Source organism: Eretmochelys imbricata, chromosome 3, assembly GCF_965152235.1.
Source record: "Eretmochelys imbricata isolate rEreImb1 chromosome 3, rEreImb1.hap1, whole genome shotgun sequence".
Lineage (NCBI taxonomy): Eukaryota > Metazoa > Chordata > Testudines > Cheloniidae > Eretmochelys > Eretmochelys imbricata.
Window position 1 is genome coordinate 86,406,080 of NC_135574.1, and position 24,660 is coordinate 86,430,739.

The 24,660-nt window shown below is 41.6% G+C and overlaps 1 protein-coding gene across 1 annotated transcript in view; it reads right to left on the reverse strand.

Annotated features, from left to right (window-relative positions):
* LAMA4 (laminin subunit alpha 4) overlaps positions 1–24,660 on the reverse strand; it is a 150,142-nt gene that overhangs the window by 70,898 nt on the left and 54,584 nt on the right. The window contains exons 4-8 of the mRNA XM_077811707.1: positions 22,977–23,057; positions 17,640–17,854; positions 7,682–7,768; positions 6,076–6,227; positions 5,766–5,876 (exon numbers count right to left, since the gene is read on the reverse strand). Coding sequence (XP_077667833.1) covers positions 5,766–5,876; positions 6,076–6,227; positions 7,682–7,768; positions 17,640–17,854; positions 22,977–23,057 — 646 coding nt within the window. The remainder of the gene's footprint in view (positions 1–5,765; positions 5,877–6,075; positions 6,228–7,681; positions 7,769–17,639; positions 17,855–22,976; positions 23,058–24,660) is intronic.

Consider the following 24,660-nt stretch of genomic DNA (forward strand, 5'->3'; position numbering starts at 1 on the left):
AAGGGCAACAAAAATTATTAGGGGTCTGGAACACATGAGTTATGAGGAGAGGCTGAGGGAACTGGGATTGTTTAGTCTGCAGAAGAGAAGAATGAGGGGGGATTTGATAGCTGCTTTCAATTACCTGAGAGGTAGTTCCAGAGAGGATGGTTCTAGACTATTCTCAGTGGTGGAAGAGGACAGGACAAGGAGTAATGGTCTCAAGTTGCAGTGGGGGAGGTTCAGGTTGGATATTAGGAAAAACTTTTTCACTAGGAGGGTGGTGAAACACTGGAATGCGTTGCCTAGGGACGTGGTGGAATCTCCTTCCTTAGAAGTTTTTAAGGTCAGGCTTGACAAAGTCCTGGCTGGGATGATTTAATAGGGTATGGATCCTGCTTTTGAGCAGGGGGTTGGACTAGATGACCTCCTTAGGTCCCTTCCAACCCTGATATTCTATGATTCTATGATTCTAATTCCAGGCCTCCTCCGCATTTAGATCCACAAGTTTTTCAGTCCAATCCACTTCCCTAACAAATTTCCTTAATTTTTTAAAATTAGCCTTTTTGAAATCAAAAACCCTAGTCACAGATCTATTTTTGTTTATCCTTCCATTTAGTTTGAACTGAATTAGCTCATGATCACTCAAATCAAGGTTGTCCCCTACAACCATTTCTTCTACGAGGTCCTCCTGACTGCTCACCAAAACCAAATCTAAAATGGCATCCTCTCTTGTCGGCTTAGCAACTACTTGGTGAAGGAATCCATCAGCTATCATATCCAGGAAAATCTGAGCCCTATTATTATTACTTACTATTATTATTATTTCTTCCCCAGTGTAATTTTTGCCCAGACAGACTCTGTCTTATCCATTCCATCACTTCTTATTTCTTTACAGTCTACCTCATCATTGATATACAATGCTACTCCACCACCTTTGCCTTTATTTCTGTCTTTCCTAAACAGCACATACCCTTCAATTCCCGTACTTCAACCATGACTACTATTCCACCATGTTTCTGTTATCCCTATAATATCTGGTTTCACTTTCTGCACCAGTAGCTCTAGTTCCTCCATTTTGTTACCTAGGCTCCTCACATTAGTGTACAAACATCTTAATTTTTGCTGTTTGGCTTCACTCACATTCTTTACCCGATTGGGCACAGACATTCTACTGCCAATATTACCTATTAGATTGGTATGTACACTGCCCTTCCACCTTATGTCCATTCTCCTACCCACAGCTGTATCCTTTCTTACTTCATTTTCTTCCCTCTCAAAATGAAAATCTGGTGTGGAGATTACCTGGACATCTCCCAACCATCTCCCCCAAATTCCTAGTTTAAAGCTCTCTTGATCAGTTGTGCCATCCTCCATCCTAGAAGTCTATTTCCTTCCTTACTCAAGTGAAGTCCATCCCAGGAGAACAGTCCTCTGTCCATGAATGCGTCCTAGTGGCCATACAGCCCAAAGCCCTCCTTATAGCACCACTGCCTGAGCCATCTGTTGAGCATCATAATGTTGTCAGACCTTTGTTTCCCTTCTCTAGGAACAGGCAGAATCCCACTGAAGATCACCTGAGCCTCGATTTCCTTAAGCATCTTCTCCAGCCTGGCATAGTCTCCCTTGATACATTCCAGTGCGAATCTAGCTGTATCATTTGTTCCCACATGAAGGATAATCAGTGGATTCCTTTCCTGCTCCCTCAGGATCCTTTTCAGCCTCAGATCCACGTTCCGTATTTTAGCACCCGGCAGACAGCACACCCTTCTGTTTTCTGGATCAGCTCTTGTTACAGGCCTGTCTATTCTTCTCAGTAAGGAGTTCCCAATCACCTGCCTTTTCCTGGTGATGGTGTGATTCTCCAGTCTATCCCCTGTTCCATCTGGCTGCAAGTCCTCTCAATTCCTATTGTCCCTTGCAATCCTCTGCAACCCATCCTGTATCCTCCTGGGGCTCATATCTGGTGTTCTCTCCATTGACTCTTGCCCTCTTCCTATAGGACTACCTGTTCTTCTCTTCTTCCTTGCCCTCTAATCTTCAGTGACCACCTGCTGTGCCCCTTCTTCATTTTCCAACTCCGCAAACCTGTTCCTGAGCTCTATTTCTCCTTCAGTGGCCTGTCTTTTCCTCTGCCTGGCTCTCTTAGTCACATGCTTCCACTGTCCACTTTCCTCACCCAGCAGTATCCCCTCAGAGTTCTTTGGTCATGCTTCCATCTGCAAGTCTGAGCTTTTCCCTTCAGCCGCCTCATGTCTTTGCTCCATCATCCACTCAACCTCCCTGCAAACTCAACCAGAGTCTCCACCTGCATTCCAATCCTCAGATTTTCTCTTCCATCAGCTCTATCAGGTGGCACTTCACGCGACAAAATTCTTTTCAGGTACCCCCTCCAGGATCATGTACATGCTACAGCTTCCACATCCAGTCATCTTCACTGTGTCTTCCACTACTTGGTTCACTACTGCTGCTGCCTCTGTGTCTGTCATTGCCTTCCCACCTAAGTCATGTTAGTCTGGGAAACACAAACCAAACCAAAACACCACCACCCACAGCATAACAAACCCCCAATGAGCACCAAAACAGTCACAGAACACCACATGCTCCCTTCACTAGCCTGTCTGTTCCTTTGCCTGGCTCTTATTCTTTCCCCCAAACTCCCCTTACAAATTCCCACTCAAACTCTCCTGTTTACAGCTCTGTTTGCTGGCTCCTGTGCCACATATGATTTTATGATTCCCTTCCTCTAAAACTCAGACAGCCGGTGGGTAGCCAATAAGCTCAGGCAGAAGCAGAGCCACAGTCTTCTATTACATTTGAGACTGCCCTCTAAATAATACTCTCCTGCCACCATCACAACTTCTTGGAGTCCCCAAAACTGGCTTTACAGAGAAGCATTGGTTTAAGATTGAGGGAAGAGGGGATATTAAGATTTACTGTTGCATACTCATCATGGTTCCTAAGAAACTTATTGACTTCAGTTGTCCTTAGATTTAATTTCCTTAGGGAGGTCTCAGGATGGAGAATAAAAGAATTAAGCCTATTGCTAGGTTGTCCTCTGCTGTTAGGTCTTGTGTGCCAATCAACATCTCATGATCGATGGTATCAAAGTGCTTGGATTCAGAGGTATGTTTTGGCTTGTAATAGAGTTAATTCTCACAGGAAAATTAGGATCTGGGTTCAGCTTTGGACTTTGAATCCCCCTTCCAATATTTTTGAAGACCTGTAGCTCCTGGTAAATCAGTTTTCCTGGAAAAATGATGCATTTGGTTGAAAAAACAACTTTCATTTCTCTGTCCTGTAGTTATTAATAATTGTTATTACCATATTCCGTAACTCTAGCTGCTTTGTTTGATCTGCTGTGGCTAGTACTAACATAACCACATTATCTTTCAAATCGATGTTTTCACTTGCGAGAGCACCAGGTGGCGCTTTAAACCAGATAGAAGGCTGAAAATAAGCTTGGAAAGAAAAAATGGGTCAGTTTAGACAATAGGATGGAGCCTGGCTTCAGTGGGAGCAGAACCAGGAGCAATCCTGGGAAATAGAACAGGAATGTATTTTTACCTGAATGAAATAAATAGTTGGGTTCATAGTAAGAGTTTTATTTTTTTACATATTATTTACTTTGCCTTTGAAGGAAGAACACTATATGGGTCACTATACAGATTTATTATCTTCAGGGTTTCTGGTGGTTTTTTTTTTTTGGCTGTTAATTGTTGTTTATTTTTAGGCAACAGCTATTCATGTTTATACATAAGCATTTGCATTTAAATATTTTTCCTTCTTTAATAACCCCCAAATTCTTCTTATCCAGTTATGGTTTTATATTTGCATACACTAAGAATTACAGTGTTACAAGCTGAGACTGCAATCAGAATGAGAATATCACTGATCTCTTTCAGAAGGGAAGCAGCATTTCCTCTAAGATCAATCAATATTACAGTGTAAACTAAGGATGCTGTTGCTGAACCCACTAATCCCATCGACTTCATGCAGACTTTGGGTAGGATTTCCAAAGAAACCTACAGGAGGTAGGTGTCCATATTCTCCAAATCCTAGCCAAATTCTACAGGACAGAGCCTTTAAGCTACTTAACCAGAATTGCATCACATTAGGTCACTATAAATCACATTTATTGTAATAAAACCTCACATACATTTTGCGGTTCTGTTCTGTTTGGAAGGTTTAAACCAGAAACCCAGCCATCACTTAGACATCATGAAGTACACTTGCAAAACTTTGAATGGAAGACACAGTACACACTTGCAAAACCCACTAAAACTAACAAAGGCTCCTACCCTGATTTCCCTTTTAGTGCTTTGAAAAGAGCAGAAAAGTGATGTATATGGAGGAATTACTATGCTGTTATCTCTACTGTGAGAGTCCAGGAACTTGATCTTCCCCCTTCATGAGCAATCACAAGTTCTGATGTAGGCCACTCCTCACAAAAGAGAGGCCCCAATGGAGAAAGCCCACAAGTAAATTAAATCATTTAAAGACTCAGGGATGCTGAAATCCAGCGACCTCAAAACAAATCCCAGTGCCAGTGAAGATGATAGGAAATCCTATTATCCATATACAGTAGAGATGCCAACAAAACCTAAAGCCTCAATCATGCTACTTTCAAACCACAGAGGGGGATATTTAGACTCCCTGAGTGATTTCACAGTACTTGGTGAAGGTGAGTTGGTTGAATCAGCTGGTCCTTTTGCAAAGTGCAGAGGAACACAAATAACAGTAAATTTAATCCTGCATGGTCCTTCCATTAAGTAAGTACTGATCTCCCACCTCCTTACTGCCTCTCTTTCTTCCTGCCTCTGTGTTGTTCTCTGCTTACTTCTGTGCTTGAGTTTTAGTCTTAAGTGTAATATTTTACTTGCCCGAGAGAAGAATTAAGAAGTGAAGCACAGACTCTGGAACTGTGCCATAAACTCGAATTGTATTTGGCTCTCATGAAAATATGGTGATCGCTGACTTGATATCACTCAAATTATGAAGGATGTCTGTTAATGACTATTTTTAAAAAAGAGAAAGTATTTTGAGCCCCAGCTGTTCTCTTAGGAGATTTCATGTTAGCGCTCTGTTTGGCTGCGGAAAGTGTGCCCCTTGACGTGAGGGAATGTAACACTAATTTTATGGTTTTGCAATTGAACACAGATAAAATATGTATGATTATAATTGTGTCAAAATATATCTTGAGTGTTGATCAGGTGCCTTTCTCAGCAGGTACCTGAGAAGTCTTTTTTAACTGGCAGTTTTGAAACATGCTTTGAAGTATCTAATCAGTGCTAATTTAAATTTTATGAGAGCATCTATGTAAGATATATACAGTTCAAACATTCAGAAAGTACACTGGAATTACTTTAATCTTGATTACTTTGCTCAATTATAAAACAGAATTTGAAATGGAAGTTCAGCATGTCTACCTCAGGTCAAAAGTGGTGCCAGTTTAGTAAATGTGGCCTCTGTGAGGGACTATGGGCAATATGTGGAGGACAATGAGTCAGATCGAAAGTTTTCTGAAGCCAGTAGAATGATGCCTATTAACTTCAATGGGCTTCATATCAGGCCCTATATCCTGCGTTTTCAGGAAGACAGACTGGAGAGGTCACTTCCATTTCCAATTCCTAGAAGCATCCTTCTTTGTTTCAAAAATAAAATAATCTACTAAGGCCCTTTAAGGGTCCTTTTTTGAAACCCTTTTGCCATAATGGGACAAATCGTAGGCTCACATTGGTTCACCTACTTCATCAAGGAGTTCATAATGGGAACTGCAGACAAACCTGTTCTTCAAGTGCCTCTATCTCTAAGAGGAGATTGGCCTTTTCAGTCTCAGAATAATCGATGTGGATCTTCCTAAGTACAGAATGATTTTCTTTTTCTGACAGTTTCATCTGTATGAAAAGACATTTTTTAAAAAATAGTGTTAATTCAGTGTAGCTGAAAACAAATTTCTCTATAATGAATATGGTATAGGCAGCACAGGAATTCAGCTATGCTGAATAGGGTTTGAAATTCTTATGGATGGAGCAGTAATTTTTAGGTTAATACTAAACTAAAAAATGAAGCCCATCCAAATAGGATAATCTGTACCTTGAGGAAGGAAACAGTGGAGTTGAGTTCATTCAAGTGTCTTTGAGCAGCAACACCACTGGAAATGCTCAGCAAAATTGATTTGCTTTCATCAATAGAGAGAATTGCTAATCGGATGTCATCAGTCAAATCCCAAATGCACTTATCACAACCTGACAATAAAATAAGATATGGTAATTTTTCTTTTAACTTCAGTTTCAGTTAAATGGAAAACATTCTTCTTCTTAAAGTTTACTTTGTGCCCTTTGCACCATGGGGGATTCGCCTCTTAGTTGTTAATGGAGCCCTTAGGAAACCCATTTTTCTTCATTTTAATCCACCCACTTTCAAGGTCCCACAGTTTAACCATCACACTTCCAGCTGAGGACAGCCAGATGGAACTAGTTTGGGAGCCTGTCAAGGCTGCTTGGTAACCAGTGGGAGGGGTAATAAGAGGCATTTCCTGGCTATGCCGTAGGGACTCAGCATGCTTGTGGCCCACAGAACAAGAAATCAGGGCCAAAAACTGAGTTCACGCAACTATTATAACACAGAAACATGCATTTATTAATACTTGTAGTTATGGTGAAATATATTCTTTGTTCAGTGACTGCAGTGATCTGCAGAAGCTGAACTCGATTGACAGTTCAGTTAGGAAGTCAATTCTTAAAGGCACAGAACTAGTAAATCCAAATTATGGTTAACAAGAGGGCTACCCATGGCCATGCAGAATGCTGGTTCTAAGCAATACTATAAGCTTTCTAATTAAACGTATACCATTACTAAATGCCAAGAACCTTTGATGAATTAAACATTGGTGTTACATTGTTAAAAATCACAAAGCTAGGAAACATAAAACAAAGGCTCCAAAGACAACTTTTTCTTGGCTGTGTTGCACATTCTGTATACAACAAAAAAAAGGTTATACTGCCATTAACAAGGTCAGCATTTAAGCACAGTGACAACACTGTGGTACTGGAGACACCAGAGTGTCCCACCCGCATTTTGAATAGGAGATATCTGCAATATCTCAGAAACTTAGTTGTAGTACTTCTTGCTGAATACTGATTTTGCAAGGGAGACCATTATATACTGACATACATAGGAACTGATGTTCAAGGCAGCTGAGGAAATATTGCTGCTGGAACCAAAAGTTTTGCACTTCCTGTGTTTTAAGATGATAACTTTTAGGGCCAGAGGCCCATATGCTCAAAAGTATTTAGGCACCTAACTCCCATTGATTTCAAAGAAAGTTAAGTACCTAACTCCCTCTGAGGAATTGGGCAAGCAAACTTATCTTTAGGTACTGCCCTGAGTAGAAGACATTGTGCCTGAGGGCTCACAGAATCAGCCTTTTGAGTCATTTATAGTGCTTCAGGGTCTCTCTCTAAGGGCTTGTAAGGTGCTGACCAATCTCCCCCAGTCCAGCAAAACAATTAAGCCTGTGTTTAACTTTAAGCACTGGACCACACACACTTAAAGCTAAGTACAGGCTTAAGTATTTTGTTGGATCCCGGCCAGAGTGCTCAGCATTTTGCAGGATCAAACCTTAATATGTATTTGCAGGCTACTAAATACGGTAAGATTATTCCATTGTTTTTATTGGATGCCTCGCTGTTATTCTTACTGATTGTTGGGCAATCCGTGCCTGTAGGGCCCTCTGCTAGACATTCTCCAGTTCGACTGTCACAGGGTCCTCCTCTGCAATTACACTCTGTGGAAAAAAGGAGATTTTTAGAATCATTTTGAAAGTGTGCAACCCCCTACTCCTACACTTACTAAATTACTGTTTGTATTACAATAGTGCTCAGGGTATGTCTACACTGCAATTAAAAACCCATAGCTGGCTCATGCCTGCTGACTTGGGTTTGTGGGGCTCGGGCTAAGAGGCTGTTTAATTGTGGAGTAGACATTTCAGCTTGGGTTCCAGGCTCTAGGATCCTGTGAGGACCTAGTTCTACTTCTATTTCACTGTAGCCCATACATGGCTTTCTGTGATTTAAATAGTCCTCATATTTACATCCTACTGTGACTGTTCAAGAAGTTTTGGGAAAAATTTGTAGTATATGATTAGCCGTAAACATTATGTGGATGAGGCTTTTTTTAAACAACTAACAAAATCATCCAAAGCACAGGACTTGGTGGTGATGGGGGACTTCAACTACCCAGACATCTGTTGGGAAGATAACACAACAGGGCACAGACTATCCAACAAGTTCTTGGAATGTATTGGAGATAATTTTTTATTTCAGAAGGTGAAGAAAGCTGGGGCGAGGCTCTTCTAGATTTAATTTTGACAAATTGGGAAGAACTGGTTGAGAATTTGAAAGTGGAAGGCAACTTGTGTGAAAGTGATCTTGAAATGGTAGGGTTCATGAATCTAAGGGATGGTGGGAGGGAGAATAGCCCAATAAAGACAGTGGATTTCAAGAAGGTAGACTTTAGCAAACTCAGTTTTGGTAGATAAAATCCCATGGGAAGCAAGTCTAAGGGGAAAAACAATTGAAGACAGTTGGCAGTTTTTCAGAAACATTATTAAGGGCACAAGATCAAATTATCCTACTGCGTAGGAAAGATAGGAAGAATGGAAAGAGACCACACTGGCTTAACCAGAAGATCTTCAATGATCTAAAACTCAAAAAAGAGTCCTACAAAAAGTGGAAACTCGGTCAAATTACAAAGGATGAATATAAACAAATAACACAAGTATGCAGGGACAAAATTAGAAAAGCCAAGGCACAAAACAAGATCAAACTAGCTATAGACATAAAAGGAACAAGAAAACATTCTACAAATACATTAGAAGCAAGAGGAAGACCAAGGACTGAGTAGGGGGGAAAGACAATAACAGAAAATGTGTAAATGGCAGAGGTGCTTAATGACTTATTTGTTTCAGTTTTCATCCAGAAGGTTGGTGGCAATTGGATGTCTAAAATAGTGAATGCCAGTGAAAATGAGGATCAGAGTCTAAAATAGGGAAAGAACAAGTCAAAAATTACTTAGACCAGTTAGATGTCTTTAAATCACCAGGGCCTGATGAAATGCATCCTAGAATACTCAAGGAGCTGACTGAGGAGATATCTGAGCCATTAGCAATTATCTTTTGAAAAGTCATGGAAGGTGGGAGACATTCCAGAAGACTGGAAAAGGGCAAATATAGTGCCCATCTATAAAAAGGGAAATAAGGACAACCTGGGGAATTACAGACCAGTCAGCTTAACTTCTGTACCTGAAAGATAATGGAGCAAATAATTAAGCAATCAATTTGCAAACATCTAGAAGATGATAAAGTGAAAAGTAACAGTCAGCATGGATTTGTCAAGAACAAATTGTGTCAAACCAACCTGATAGCTTTCTTTGAAAGGGTAACAAGCCTTGTGGATGGGGGGAAGTGGCAGATATGGTATATCTTGACTTTAGTAAGGCTTTTGATACTGTCTCGCGTTACCTTCTCATAAACAAACTGGAAATACAACCTAGATGGAGCTATTATAAGATGGCTGCATAACTGGTTGGAAAATCATTCCCAGAGATTAGTTATCAGTGGTTCACAGTCATGTTGGAAGAGCATAATGAGTGGGGTCCCACAGGAATCAGTTCTGGATCTGGTTCTGTTCAATATCTTCATCAAAGATTTAGTTAATAGCATAGAGAGCACACTTACAGAGTTTGTGGACGATACCAAGCTGGGAGGGGTTGCAAGTGCTTTGGAGGTTAGGATTAAAATTCAAAATGATCTGGACAAACTGGAGAAATGGTCTGAAGTAAATAGGATGAAATTCAATAAGGACAAATGCAAAGTACTCCACTTAGGAAGGAACAATCAGTTGCACACATACAAAATGGGAAATGACTGCCTAGGAAGGAGTACTGCAGAAAGGGATCTGGCGGTCATAGTGGATCTAGCTTGTCTAAATGTTTCTACAATGTTTCTGTTCAGGCAGTATACTCCTGTTAGTGAAATATGCCACGTTACAATTTTTAGCAGCAGTTAAGATAAAATTAGAGCTTTGAATCTCTCCAAAATGAACATTCCAAAATCAGAATTTATTCAAGAGTCAGCTGTAAAATGAACTTTTGTAACTAAGAATAAATAAACAGATTCAGATCAAATAAGACATGACCCAAACTTTGTTCAAGTCCAAATTTTTCTTGAGATTTGGAGAAAAATGATGCACCATTCTTAATTTGTTTCCTGGTTTTAATGAGGACTGAAATACTGCAAGAAAAGCTGTTCTTGCAGGGTGAACCATTGATGGAAAGCCGAACTGATTTACAGTGGACAGACTCTGCATTTAAATCATTTATGTGCAGAAAGCTAGCACAAGGTCTGTGCATCATTGAAATTGCATTTAAGCCCTATTTTAACAATTTAAATGTTTAAATGTTGTGACCTTTTGACAGAGGGATGAATTTCACCCTCCATGCATAGTGATCATTTTTAGAGCTGGTCAAAATTTTTCCAGTGGAACACTTTTCTGTTGGAAAACACTGATTTTATACAGCCGAAATGTTCTTCAGGAATGTGTTAATTCCATCAGAATTTTGGATGGAAACCAGGCCTGCCTGCTTGCTTGGTTTCCTGCCAGCCCTTAGCTCTCCCAGCTCCCTGGGCAGCATGGGAAGGCTGCTGCTTGGAGAAGGGGGGAATGGACAACCCCAGGAGGCAACTGCCCAAGGAGTAGGGCAGTTGGGAGCTAGTTGCAAAATTCCATTTTGGTTTTCTTGAAATGGATTTTTCAGAATTTTTCCTCCCACAAAATTTTAATTTTTTTTTTAACTTGTCATTCAAATTCGGGACAATTTTTCCCAACAAAACACCATCCTCTTGTGGCCAGTGCTAATCATTTTACCCACCTCTGAAACTGCATTCATCTGAAGTATGGAAACACTGTAGCTTCTCTCGAACCAACAAGGTTACACAATAGTGTTTAGAGTAGAAAGTGACGAATAAATTATCAGTCGGGGAAATCTAGGTAGACTGAGTTGGAATGTAGCCAGGCCACTAAGAAGAATCCTATTCTCACAGAAACTGCTACTGGATCTTTAATTACTATGGCATCAGTTTTATGTGGTCCCATTGTGCAGGGTGCAGGATAGACATATACAAAGGCATGATTTACAAGCTAATTTTAAATAAGACACAACAGGTGAATTTAACTAACAATAGGAAGACATGGAAAAGGGAAGATGAAAGTAAAAGTAAGAACAACATGGTATTTACATCAACTAGCCATGTGCATAACTAGCTGCATAACATAGCCTATTCCAAGACTGCTGTCTGTATTGCTTCTCACACTGGCTGGTATTACAGACATTGTTCAGAATTAGTGTAGTAACTAGTTGGCCGCTTTCCAATGGACTGAGACTCCATGAGACTCCCAGCCTCTGCCAAGCAGAGAAGAAATGTAAGGTCAATATTGGACTTGGGAGTTTTGTGTGGTGCACAACAAATGGTACATTGCATACATACTTAGTTACTTGTCTAGTATAAATGAAATGTATTTAGCAGCAATGAGTTTATACTGTTGTGAATTGGGTTAAGTTTTGGTTGTTGTTGGTCGAGTTTAAATCTTGTTGATGGATGTGAATGCACCCTTCAATTAAGATAGCGGGAAAAGACAGTTAAGGGGTGACATCTAAATAAGAAGCCCGTGGAGTCTAGTCAGAAGCTAGTTCCAAGTGTGAAGAGGGTTCCTCTGGGTAGTTTCTGACTGGGTGGGTGGGTGGATGGGTGGGGACAAGACAAGCAGGGCACAGACAAGAAGCTGAGAGAGACTCAGAGGCATAACAAGAAAGCTAAACTGCAGCCTGTAATCATGGTGTGACCTTGGAGAAGCGTGGAGAGAAATTCTGAGTCAGCGTGACCCTGTTTGACAAACTAGTTTGTCAGTTTGACCGTGTGCTTGATTGTTTGAAAAGTGTGAATTGGGAGTGCTTTGTTCCAGGTGAGCCTTGAATGGGCCTGACTGTTATAAAAAGCCAGTCAGCTGCAAATCAGCTGAGCGGCAAACAGCAGAGAGGCTAATAGAGGGAGTTTGCCTGGGAGTTCACCGGGGGAGAGCGCACTGAGGCTTACATCTTGCCGGCTTCTCTGAGTAGTTACTACAACTCCTGAGGAAGCTCGTAGAAGGAAGGTAATATGGATGGTGAGCATTCAGCTGTTGTGACCTGCACTGGATGTGCCATGTTTGTCTTTTTTCCACAGGACAGAATCGACTTTGTCTGTACAAAGTGCAAGCTGGTCTCCATATTGGAAGAGAAGGTTCAAGGTCTGGAGAAACAAGTATCGACCCTGCTTTGCATAAGAGAAACTGAAGATTTCCTGGACAGATGTCAGGATATGCTTCTATGGACACAACGTTCTGAAGATTCAGAGCAGGCTGCACAGCGGGGACAGAAGGACAGTGAAGAAATTTGGCAGCATGTGACCTCCAGAAGAAGAAAGGGGAGCGTCCATGTACCAGCAATGCAGACACAGGTAAGCAACCATTTTCATGTTCTCTCCACAGGTACTAATGCAGAGAGTGGACTAGATGATACGTCTGAGGGAAGTGAACAGAAGGAGACTCCGCCAACTGGAAGGCATGAGATGCACTGTCCTAGGGATGGGGGTTCCACGACCACCGCTCCCAAGGGAAGGAGGCAGGTGGTGGTGGTCGGGGGACTGAGTCATCTATCTGCCGCCCCGACCAGGAAAAACGAGAAGTGTGCTGCTTGCCAGGAGCTAGGATTCATGATGTGATGGAGAGACTGCTGAGATTCATCAAGCCCTCGGATCGCTACCCCTTCCTGCTTCTCCACATGGGCACCAATGAAACTGCCAAGAATGACCTTGAGTGGATCACTGCAGATTACGTGGCTCTGGGAAGAAGGATAAAGGAGTTTGAGGCGCAAGTGGTGTTCTCGTCCATCCTCCCTGTGGAAGAAAAAGGCCCGGATAGAGACCGTCGAATCATGGAAGTCAACAAATAGCTACGCAGGTGGTGTCGGAGAGAAGGCTTTGGATTCTTTGACCATGGGATGGTGTTCCAAGAAGGAGGAGTGCTAGGCAGAGACGGGCTCCACCTAACGAAGAGGGGGAAGACCATCTTCGCAAGCAGGCTGGCTAACCTAGTGAGGAGGGCTTTAAACTAGGTTCACCATGGGAAGGAGACCAAAGCCCTGAGGTAAATGGGGAAGTGGATACCGGGAGGAAGCATGAGCAGGAGAATGTGAGGGGGAGGGCTCCTGCCTCATACTGAGAAAGAGAGATGATCAGAGAGTTATCTCAAGTGCCTATACACGAATGTAAGAAGCCTGGGAAACAAGCAGGGAGAACTGGAAGTCCTGGCAGAGTCAAGGAATTATGATGTCTTTGGAATAACAGAGACTGGGTGGGATAACTCACATGACTTGAGTACTGTCATGGATGGATATAAACTGTTCAGGAAGGACAGGCAGGGCAGAAAAGGTGTGGGAGTTGCATTGTATGTAAGAGAGCAGTATGACTGCTCAGAGCTCTGGTATGAAACTCCAGAAAAACCTGAGTGTCTCTGGATTAAGTTTAGAAGTGTGAGCAACAAGGGTGATGTCATGGTGGGAGTCTGCTATAGATCACCGGACTATGGGGATGAGGTGGACGAGGCTTTCTTCCGGCAACTAACAGAAGTTACTAGATCGCCTGATATCTGCTGGGAGAGAAATACAGCGGTGCACAGATAATCCAGGAAGTTTTTCAAAAGTGTAGGGGACAATTTCTTGGTGCAAGTGCTGGAGGAACCAACTAGGGGCAGAGCTCTTCTTGACCTGCTGATCACAAACAGGGAAGAATTAGTAGGGGAAGCAAAAGTGGATGGGAACCTGGGAGGCAGTGACCATGAGATGGTTGAGTTCAGGATCCTGAAACAAGGAAGAAAGGAGAGTAGGAGAACACGGACCCTGGACTACACAAACTACAGAAAAGCAGACTTTGACTCCCTCAGGGAACTGATGGGCAGGATCCCCTGGGAGAATAACATGACGGGGAAAGGAGTCCAGGAGAGATTGCTGAATTTTAAAGAATCGTTATTGAGGTTACAGGGACAAACCATCCCGATGTGTAGAAAGAATGGTAAATATGGCAGGTGACCAGCTTGGCTTAACAGTGAAATCCTTGCTGATCTTAACCGCAAAAAAGAAGCTTGCAAGAAGTGGAAAGTTGAACAGATGTCCAGGGAGGAGTATAAAAATATTGCTCAGGCATGCAGAAATAAAATCCCGAAGGCCAAATCACATTTGGAGTTGCAGCTAGCAAGAGATGTTAAGAGTAACAAGAAGGGTTTCTTCAGGAATGTTAGCAACAAGAAGAAAGTCAAGGAAAGTGTGGGCCCCTTACTGAATGAAGGAGGCAACCTAGTGACAGAGGATGTGGAAAAAGCTAATGTACTCAATGCTTTTTTGCCTCTGACTTCACAAACAAGGTCAGCTCCTGTCATAAATATAAAGGGAAGGGTAAACACCTTTAAAATCCCTCCTGGCCAGAGGAAAAACCCTTTCACCTGTAAAGGGTTAAGAAGCTAGGATAACCTCACTGGCACCTGACCAAAATGACCAATGAGGAGACAAGATACTTTCAAAGCTGAGGGGGTGGGGAAACAAAGGGTCTCTCTGTCTGTGTGATGCTCTTGCTGGGAACAGAAAAGGAATGGAGTCTTAGAACTTAGTAAGTAATCTAGCTAGATATGCATTAGATTCTGTTTTGTTTAAATGGCTGATAAAATTAGCTATGGTGAATGGAATGTATATTCCTGTTTTTGTGTCTTTTTGTAACTTAAGGGTTTGCCTAGAGGGATTCTCTATGTTTTGAATCTGATTACCCTGTAAGGTATTTACCATCCTGATTTTACAGAGGTGATTCTTTTACTTTTTTTCTTCAATTAAAATTCTTCTTTTAAGAACCTGATTGCTTTTTCATTATTGTTAAGATCCAAGGGTTTGGGTCTGTGTTCACCTATGCAAATTGGTGAGGAGTTTTATTAAGCCTTCCCCAGGAAACGGGATGTAGGGTTTGGGAAGATTTTGGGGAAAAGACGTTTCCAAGCAGGCTCTTCCTGGTTATATATTTGTCAGACGCTTGGTGGTGGCAGCAATAAAGTCCAAGGGCAAAAGGTAAAATAGTTTGTACCTTGGGGAAGTTTTAACTTAAGCTGGTAAAAATAAGCTTAGGGGGTTTTCATGCAGGTCCCCACATCTGTACCCTAGAGTTCAGAGTGGGGAAGGAACCTTGACAGCTCCCATACTACTGCACTGGGTAGCACAGCATGGGGAGGAGGTGACCAGCCCTCTGTGGAGAAAGAAGTGGTTCGGGACTATTTAAAAAAGCTGGATGAGCACAAGTCCATGGGGCCGGATGTGCTGCATCCGAGAGTGCTAAAGGAGTTGGCGGATGTGATTGCAGAGCCATTGGCCATTATCTTTGAAAACTCGTGGTGATCGGGGGAAGTCCCGGATGACTGGAAAAAGGCTAATGTAGTGCCCATCTTTTAAAAAGGGAAGAAGGAGGATCCGGGAAACTACAGACCAGTCAGCCTTACTTCAGTTCCTGGAAAAATCATGGAGCAGGCCCTCAAGGAATCAATTCTGAAGCACTTAGAGGAGAGGAAAGTGATCAGGAACAGTCAATATAGATTCACCAAGGGCAAGTCATGCCTGACTAATCTAATTGCCTTCTATGACGAGATAACTGGCTCTGAGGATGAGGGGAAAGCAGTGGACGTGTTATTCCTTGACTTCAGCAAAGCTTTTGACACGGTCTCCCACAGTATTCTTGTCAGCAAGTTAAAGAAGTATGGGCTGGATGAATGGACTATAAGGTGGATAGAAAGCTGGCTAGATCGTTGGGCTCAACGGGTAGTGATCGATGGCTCCATGTCTAGTTGGCAGCCGGTATCAATCGGAGTGCCACAAGGGTCAGTCCTGGGGCCGGTTTTGTTCAATATCTTCATAAATGATCTGGAGGATGGTGTGGATTGCACCCTCAGCAAGTTTGCAGATGACACTAAACTGGGAGGAGAGGTAGATACACTGGAGGGTAGGGATAGGATACAGAGGGACGTAGACAAATTGGAGGATTGGGCCAAAAGAAATCTGATGATGTTGAACAAGGACAAGTGCAGAGTCCTGCAAAGCCCATGCACCGCTACAGACTAGGGACCAAATGGCTCGGCAGCAGTTCTGCAGAACTTAGGGGTTACAGTGGCCAAGAAGCTGGATGGCCAATGGCATTTTGGGCTGTATAAATAGGGTCATTGCCAGCAGATCCAGGGACATGATCGTTCCCCTCTATTTGACATTGGTGAGGCCTCATCTGGAGTACTGTGTCCAGTTTTGGGCCCCACACTACAAGAAGGATGTGAAAAAGTTGGAAAGTGTTCAGCAGAGGGCAACAAAAATGATTAGGGGTCTGGAACACATGACTTATGAGGAGAGGCTGAGGGAACTGGGATTTAGTCTGCAGAAGAGAAGAATGAGGGGGGATTTGATAGCTGCTTTCAACTACCAGAAAGGGGGTTCCAAAGAGGATGGCTCTAGATTGTTCTCAGTGGTAGCAGATGACAGAACAAGGAGTAATGGTCTCAAGTTGCAGTGGAGGAGGTTTAGGTTGGATATTAGGAAAAATTTTTTCACTAGGAGGGTGGTGAAGCACTGGAATGTGTTACCTAGGAAGGTGTTGGAATCTCCTTCCTTAGAAGTTTTTAAGGTCAGGCTTGACAAAGCCCTGGCTGGGATGATTTAGTTGGGGATTGGTCCTGCTTTGAGCAGGGTGTTGGACTACATGACCTCCTGAGGTCCCTTCCAACCCTGATAGTCTATGATTCTATGTATGCTAAGAAACCCTTCTTTTGTTTTTTTTGCTTCCTCCTGCATTGGGAGAAGGAGGACTGTGTGCATTCCTTGTAAATAAACAAGATTGCATCAAAGAAAATACCAGAATCAATTGTCAATTTCTATTTCCAATTTTAACAGCCGAGAAGGCCCTGAATTTTGATTAGCTGCTCAGGTCAAAATAACTATAGTTAAGACAGTACTGTACTGCCAAAAACTACAGTGAGACATGAGCTTTAGTTTACTGATATGTGGTAATCTGTATTTTCAAGGATACATGTGTGCAGTAGAAAGATGTGTGGGTGTGTCTTTCTATATATGTGACACCAGAGATCTCAAGCACCAGTCTATTTCTTGATATATCCATGTAGCCTACATAGCCTATTCAGATTCTGCAAAATCTAAACTATTATTAAAAAAAATAATAAATTTCTAGTCTTCATGGTTGCAAAGAAAACCTTCTAAATGTGATCAGAGTGTAACGAATATAGAATTGTCTTCCTTAGTGTAAAGAGCTTGAATCAAAGAGTCAACAGGTGTAAATTACCTAGACACTCACTAATCTCATTGGGCATTTAACTCTGAATCCTAATAATGACATTTTAATTACCGGTGATATTACAAAATTTCTGATCTTTTTAGTGGATGAAATGGGGAATGGGGCAAGAGTGAAGCACTATATTTGTACTATACTATACTTTAACTACATGATAGTATATATTACTAACACAATACAATACCTGTACAGTTTTTAGCTGTTCTGGCATCTCCATAATAGCCAGGAGCACATTGTTCACACTTGAACCCTGTTGTATTGCGCAAGCAGTTGCGGCACTGGCCTGTCACTTCATCACAATCCTCGAAGATTAGGTTAGGATCTGAGTTTCCACTGCAGTCACATTTTTTACAAGTGCTTCCAATCAGCAAGGGATTTCCATAGTAACCTGGAGCACACCTGAGAAGAAATCCAAGCCCAAAGATGATTAATAACGATCAATTTCCCCTCTGCTGTATCATTTTTCTGTCCTTATTAGGCCACCAGGAATTGATGGTGACATTCTGCAAGTGCTAGTGAACAAAATTTAAATTATGACAGACGTTTTGTAGTCTAATCTAATTATAAATCTATCTAGGGATTTATAGCTCTGTGGCATTGAGGAACAAGTACTGCATCTAGAATACTTCTAGTTCATGATTACTTCAGTCCATATTTTTTTGTCTGTTTCTTTAGCAATGAAAATGTTTGTTACACAGTGCTTTTTGAAAGCATCACAAAACTATCTTGGCAGGTCACTCAGCAATTCTGGTGTTTATTTTATTCACTAACAGCTTCGGACTTCATGAACTATCTTGCATTATATGGGAGACGGGACGAGGAGGTCAGCTTTCATGTTGCAAAAACAACCCAGGGAAGTCCAGATTCAGAGTCCATTTTATCTCCTCTATCTAAGTTCATAGCAGAAAGGATCTCTGTAAAATGGTTTGGTGTTTGCCAATCTCTATGATGGAGCAACTGGAGTTTTGCAAAACCTCAGTCAGATTTTGATAAAACCTAAACAAGATTTTACTCAAATCCACATTTCATTTTATCAGTATGCTACAAACTTGGGAGATTTGGGCAGATCATTCTGATTTTGGCCTCTCTCTGCATTTGTTTGGTTTGTTTTTTTTTTTGTGAAAGAAGAAAGGAGTTCTGATTCCCTTGAGCTTCCTCATCAGTGCTTTGACTATACTCACATCCTAAACTCCCACAATAAAATTGTACATAAAATGAAAAGCATTTCCATATAATTCAAACTGACTTCAAACTGCTTGAATTAATTGCCTTTGTCAGTGAAGTGCATGTCCATGTGCACAAACTACTAGGATAACCTGACAGTAAGAAAAATGGTCTGTCATTTTGGTGACTTAGAGATAAATAATAAAGCCAGGCTCCATGGTTATGTGTCACCATAGCAGCGATCTGAATTCAGTTGTAATGATATACAGCCTGATTCTTCTCTCATCATCATCAGTTTAGCTCCACTGTTTTCCATGGAGATACTCTCAATTTACACTGGTGTGAGGGCAGAATTAGGCCCATAGTGTCTCATCCACATGGACCCAAGTTTGGAGTGAAAAGAAATTGTGTTCAGCTTCAGGAGTTAGGGACAGTATGTCACTTGTGCCACTTCTCTGCATCAAAGCGTGGCAGTAACTGTTTCCGGAGGGAATTTTGCCATGGTATTCACCCTTCCAGTTCAATATTGCTAGTCAAGCACAGGCATTCCATTGGTAAAGATAGCAATGCTGCGATCCAGTCATGCTGAAAGTCTTTTAAAGGCTTTTCACACCCTCAGTTAGTACCAGCTAGTGGAGCTAGCCAATATTTTTCAAATGTCAACAACATTCTGAAGTTTGAAATATAGACAGGAAAAAATTCCTCTAATTTTTTGACCATCAGTAGAACTGGTTGAATTTTTTTGTATTTTCACATTTGTCCTTAAAAAAAAAAAAATCTAGTTTTTCATGTGGTCACCCATCTACTAGTAAGTGTTGTGTGACTACCAAATCGTTTCATATGGGCCACCGAACAAAACTTCAATAGAAATAACACTTGGACACTGCTAACCTGAGCTAGATTTAAATTAATGGCCTCCAGGTAAAAGACTCTATATGCCATTACCACAGGACATTCCTTATAATGGAGATGAGGTGCTCAGTTTTTCTTCTCTGAAATACACTATTCAGTTGAAGTGCAGCTTCATACATGACAGAAATGTGTACGGCCATGCAGTCTCATTCCCACTCATGTGTTTGTGGGCATGGAGGTAACTGCTGTTTTTTATGACTGTCTGCCTCACTTCTATTAGCCATAGCTTATCAGCTGGAATAGCTGTTTAAAATGGACAGAAACGTTCAGAGCTGAAAATGTGCATGTGTCACTTTCACTTCCCCATGTCACATAACATTGACTTGGATTGCATCCAACTCCTCTGAATGGTTGGCACTGAATGAGAAAAGCAAGGAAACTTGGACAGAAATACACTGCTCCATCTCCTTACTTTATGTCCCAAGGAAAGCTCCAAAGAAAAGGCCTTCTCCATTCCTGTCATGTCCCAATAAATGACTCTTCACTGCTAAATAAAAATATTTTCATTTCCATGTGATTTTTCAACGTCTCATTGTTGAAATAATGAAGTTAACAAATTCTCTCTCTTTTATTTCCTGTGATTTTTATTTCCTGTGATTATTGGTGGGTAAGATGTTAACTTGCCCTCCAGTAACCGTGGCAATGGAACCTTTCCTTTATGTCCACCATGGCACTTTTTCTATAGAGAAGCTTGTAATAATTAGAAAATAACAAAAACTGGATTTCATTTGTTACTGCCATAATGCCTCATTTTTTAAAGCCATGAACAAAAGAATTTCACTCGCTCACAACTTTACACTTGGGGATTGTGAGGTCATTTTCACAATTCCTAGCAAAAATCTCCATGGTTTCCCAACATTACGTGTTGGCAACTAACTGAAGAATAAGTCAGGCAGTTCTGTGCCAAGCCTCCCGAGCAGAACAAGAAAACCTCTCACACAGAAGCCAGAGGAAATGAGGCAGCTTGCTTCCCAGTGCACTGCAAGAGCACACATGCTGTTACATCTCTTCACGTCCTGCCGCTTACTACCCTGAAGTGCCAGTCACATTCCTTAGGCCTGTACAGAGGGGTGGGAACATGGTCTGATTCCACCTTGGCCCTTTTGAGGTCCTGGGCAGTCCCCAGGGAGCAGAAAAGTAGGCAGGCATCAGTACTTGTGCACTTCAGAGTGCAGGGGCTGTATCATGGCTGTTACATAGGAAGGGAGTGAAAATCTTTGTGCTCCACCACCACTGTACACCATGTCAGGGGCACGCATGACATGGGCCTAAAGTAACATTTACATGTGATCTTGTGGTAATTTAAGGTAAAAAACTGAAAAGTGCCAGATTAGCAACCTTTATCGGTCTTCCATGTCTGCACATGTGGTAGAGTCCAAACAGCCCAGCACTGCCCTGGACATGTATCCCCTCACCAATATAAAGGATCTCCTATGGGAGAGAGTAGGGGCATGCACAGGGTGTGGGGGGGAAGCAGAGGCACGGAATCCCCCAATAATCAGCAGGGGCACAGAACTCCTCTGGCCCCGGGGCCATAGCAGGTGCTGACAGCTCCTCCAGCCCCCGGGCTTTGTGGGGAGAGTGAGTGAGTGAACTCCTCCAGACCCGGGGCCACAGGGAGGACAGCAAGCTCCTCTGGTCCTGGGGATGTGGCCGGGGCACAGAACATGCCCCTCGAAAAGTTTCAAATTTTTATTCCTGCACACTCCCCGGGGAAAGAGAGAAAGTCACTCTCCACACCAACTGAATCACTAGTCTGATAACTGAGATTACCAATGAAGAATACTAGCTAGTGCTCAGTGAGAGGGTCCTCTTGGAACAGGATGGTGACCACCACCTCATTTCATCCAGGCCCCATATATAGCCATCAGAAGATAAAGACTTTTCATTGCTGCCGACATAGATTGGATTGCAATTAACAGCCTAGAAGAGAAAAGATCCATCCACCATTACTAATCACTTAACCAACTTGCCCTCACTGACTTGGGCTAACTGCTTTCTTCTTCCTTTCTTCTCCTTTGCCTGCTCTTATCTTTTTCCTCTGGTACACGAAAAGCAGGCCAGTGGCTCTTAGAAACCAGATAAAGTAAGTTTACATTATCCTTTTCTGCCACTCTGAATAGAAATATGTCTGTTACCCTTTCCACAGAACTTCATTCATTTGTAGTCTAGTGTGACATTTTAATAACCAGTGAGAAATCTTACCAAGCTTTTAATTGTCTATATTGTCCTACATTTGCATATATGACATTCCAGAAGAATAACAGTATATAGTCAGACTGGAAACAAGTTTATTTCATTTTTATGCTCTCCATCTGCAGTAGCTTTACTTGTAAAATTGTAACTGTGGCCACTTTAAAGGTTCAAAAGGTAGTATATTGACACTTTGAGTTACTTGCATTTACAAGAAATTATTTTATTTAGGAGGTAACTATAACTTTTACTTTGTGACAAAATCTCATTTGTTTCCTTGCTCTTTACACACAACTCTCTCCTTTGGATATTTGGCATTCATTTTTCCCCTCATTCATAGTCCAGTTATGCACTGGTTGCACACAATCTTCCATTGGAGTTAATCGACTGAATTCTTTGTAACACCAGAGATCTTACTGGGTACAAAGGATGGGATGGGGAGCCAGAGCCAGATGAGGCCTCCATATCTTGTGCTACTTAGCCCCGTTGTAAATTAGAGCAACTTTAACTTATATCCTCAATGACCTTATGCAAGTGGCAGTGTAAAGGGGTCTCCATTGACTTCAATGGAACGTCACATATTAACGTCACACTTTCACTGTGAATAAGCATAACAGAAGCTGGTACTTCACAAGATTAAATTGTGTTGTACTATATAGCTCTGTTTATTTGTATACACTGTCATTCTTGATATGTAGTAGCAGAAATCGTTTGAGGACATATAGACAATCTGACAATCTGAGAGCTTGACCAGGATTGCTCAATTCACTTTTTATTGAGATGTATCATTTGAAATGTATTCCAAGTTTAAATAATAAATATATATCTGCTTGTTAATAATTTGATCAGATATTATGATTTCTCTCTGGTTCTGAAAAAAATTCACTGGTAGAACTACCATTTTTTTCTTTTTTAGGAAAGGGGATATAGGAGGCATATTGCTAATTTTAAATTCAGCTGCTAGTTGTATCCAGCATACTACAATTCTGTTCCTTTGAAGAAGCTAGTTTCATGAAGATAAAATGCAATACCTAGACAAAAATATAAAATGCAGGTCTTTCTCCTGCATCTGTTGAAGTCAGTGGCAAACTTCTATTGGTTTCAGTGCAAGATCAGGCCCTTAGGCAGACAGACATAATATAAATCACTGAATGTCAAGCACAGAAAAATTCTCCCCAGTGTGTGAAACTCTCTTAAGGGCTTTGGAACATTGGCAAACTTGACCAGCCATTCATACTGCTAGTCTGCTTACCTTTCACAGTTGGGTCCTGCATAGTTTTCTTTACAGACACAGCGCACTACCCCACTTTTCCTGTGACAGGAAACTGCAAAACTAGAATTGCATATAAAAAAAGAATCAATCAGGGCAGCCAACACTTATTAATAGCCTATGTACACATGCTGTATTTTGTGAACATTTGTTATTTATATAACCTTTGGGCCAATCCTACTTGGTGCTGAGTGCCCTCAGTTCCTACTGAGGTCAATAGGAGATGAAGGTACACTACACCTGGTCTTTTTATTTTCACCTATAAAAACCATGCATACCTACGGCACTATATAAATTGTAAAAAGATGCAGACTTCCTTCTTGCAGCCTAGCTCAGACACACTTACATGCTTCTATACATATATTATAAATAAGAAACTTGCGTTCTTTCCAGAGTATACAGTGATTCTTATATTTCCTGTGAACTTGTCTCCTCTATTTTATTTCAGAATGTTTAAACTAACATGTTGTTTTTGAAATATGTTGGATCAAGTTCTTTGGGAACTAAAATCTTATATTTAACCATAGGAAAGGTACAATAGGAAAGATACAGTACAGGCAGCGGCAGTGTAAGTTTCCTTACACAATCCCCACAGACTGTCTCAAAGGTGTCCTGTAGGAATCAGAGTAGATCCTCAGATGGTGTAATTTGGAATAGTTCAATTGATTTCCATTGAAGTCAATGGAATGATGATGATTTGCACCAGCCAGGGATCTACTCTACCACCTCCAGGAGATTAGTCTACAAATCTATTCAACCCTTGGCCTCTGCTGAGACTGCCAGCCAGGGTGCCGGTTTGTGCTGCTTGTGGTGGGGGTTCTGTGCTGGGATTTTTAACAGTATGTTATTCTAACATCATAGCTTCCTTTACCCCTTGTGATCTTTAATTTTCAGAATCAAGTTTCAGTTTCTTAAAATAAACAAATCACCACGTTACAATATGCAAAACAAAAATTATTTGAAATGTAGGTTAGCCCCTAAAAATGACCACAACTTGGTTTGTAAAGACAGGAAAAGTACCAAACCTTGCACAATTGAATCAGGGCGATGTGTCTTAGATACAGTTACAGACAAAAATAGGCACACAATTCTAAAGACATTCTTAGTGAGTTTGGAAAATATGGGGCCAGATTCTCTCCTGCACTGACACCCATTCAGCATGGGCAGGGAGCAGGAAGGTTGTCAGGGAACCAATTACAGCTCCATGATTCTTTAACTGCATGCTCCTTGGTTCTTGGCCTAATCTTATTCTAATTTATCTTAGTTGGCTATTGCCCTCAAAGTACTGTGTGCCAGCTGAGAACTAGCAGAGAGAGCAGAGCACCACAAAGTATACTTTTCCCAACACACTGCCTTTGCCTGGATTAGTGAGTGGTTTGTGTAGGAACTGGCTCTGACAGCTTTATGCCAGTTGAGAGCTCCCCTAGCACAGGGACATTCTCAGTTGGGCATATGTGGCCAGATTCCATCCCCGTTGTGTAGCTCAGGCTATACAAAGGGGCCAAAACAGGGGATGAGAATCTGGTCCATGTACTTGTCCCAGGAACAAGCAACAATAAAAGTGTATAAATAGTTCCTTCACTGTTTCTGTTCCCATCAGTATTTCAAAGCTAATGTTTTCCAGAGTAAAGTCAACGATCTGTTGGCCTTGTTTGGAGACATTTAT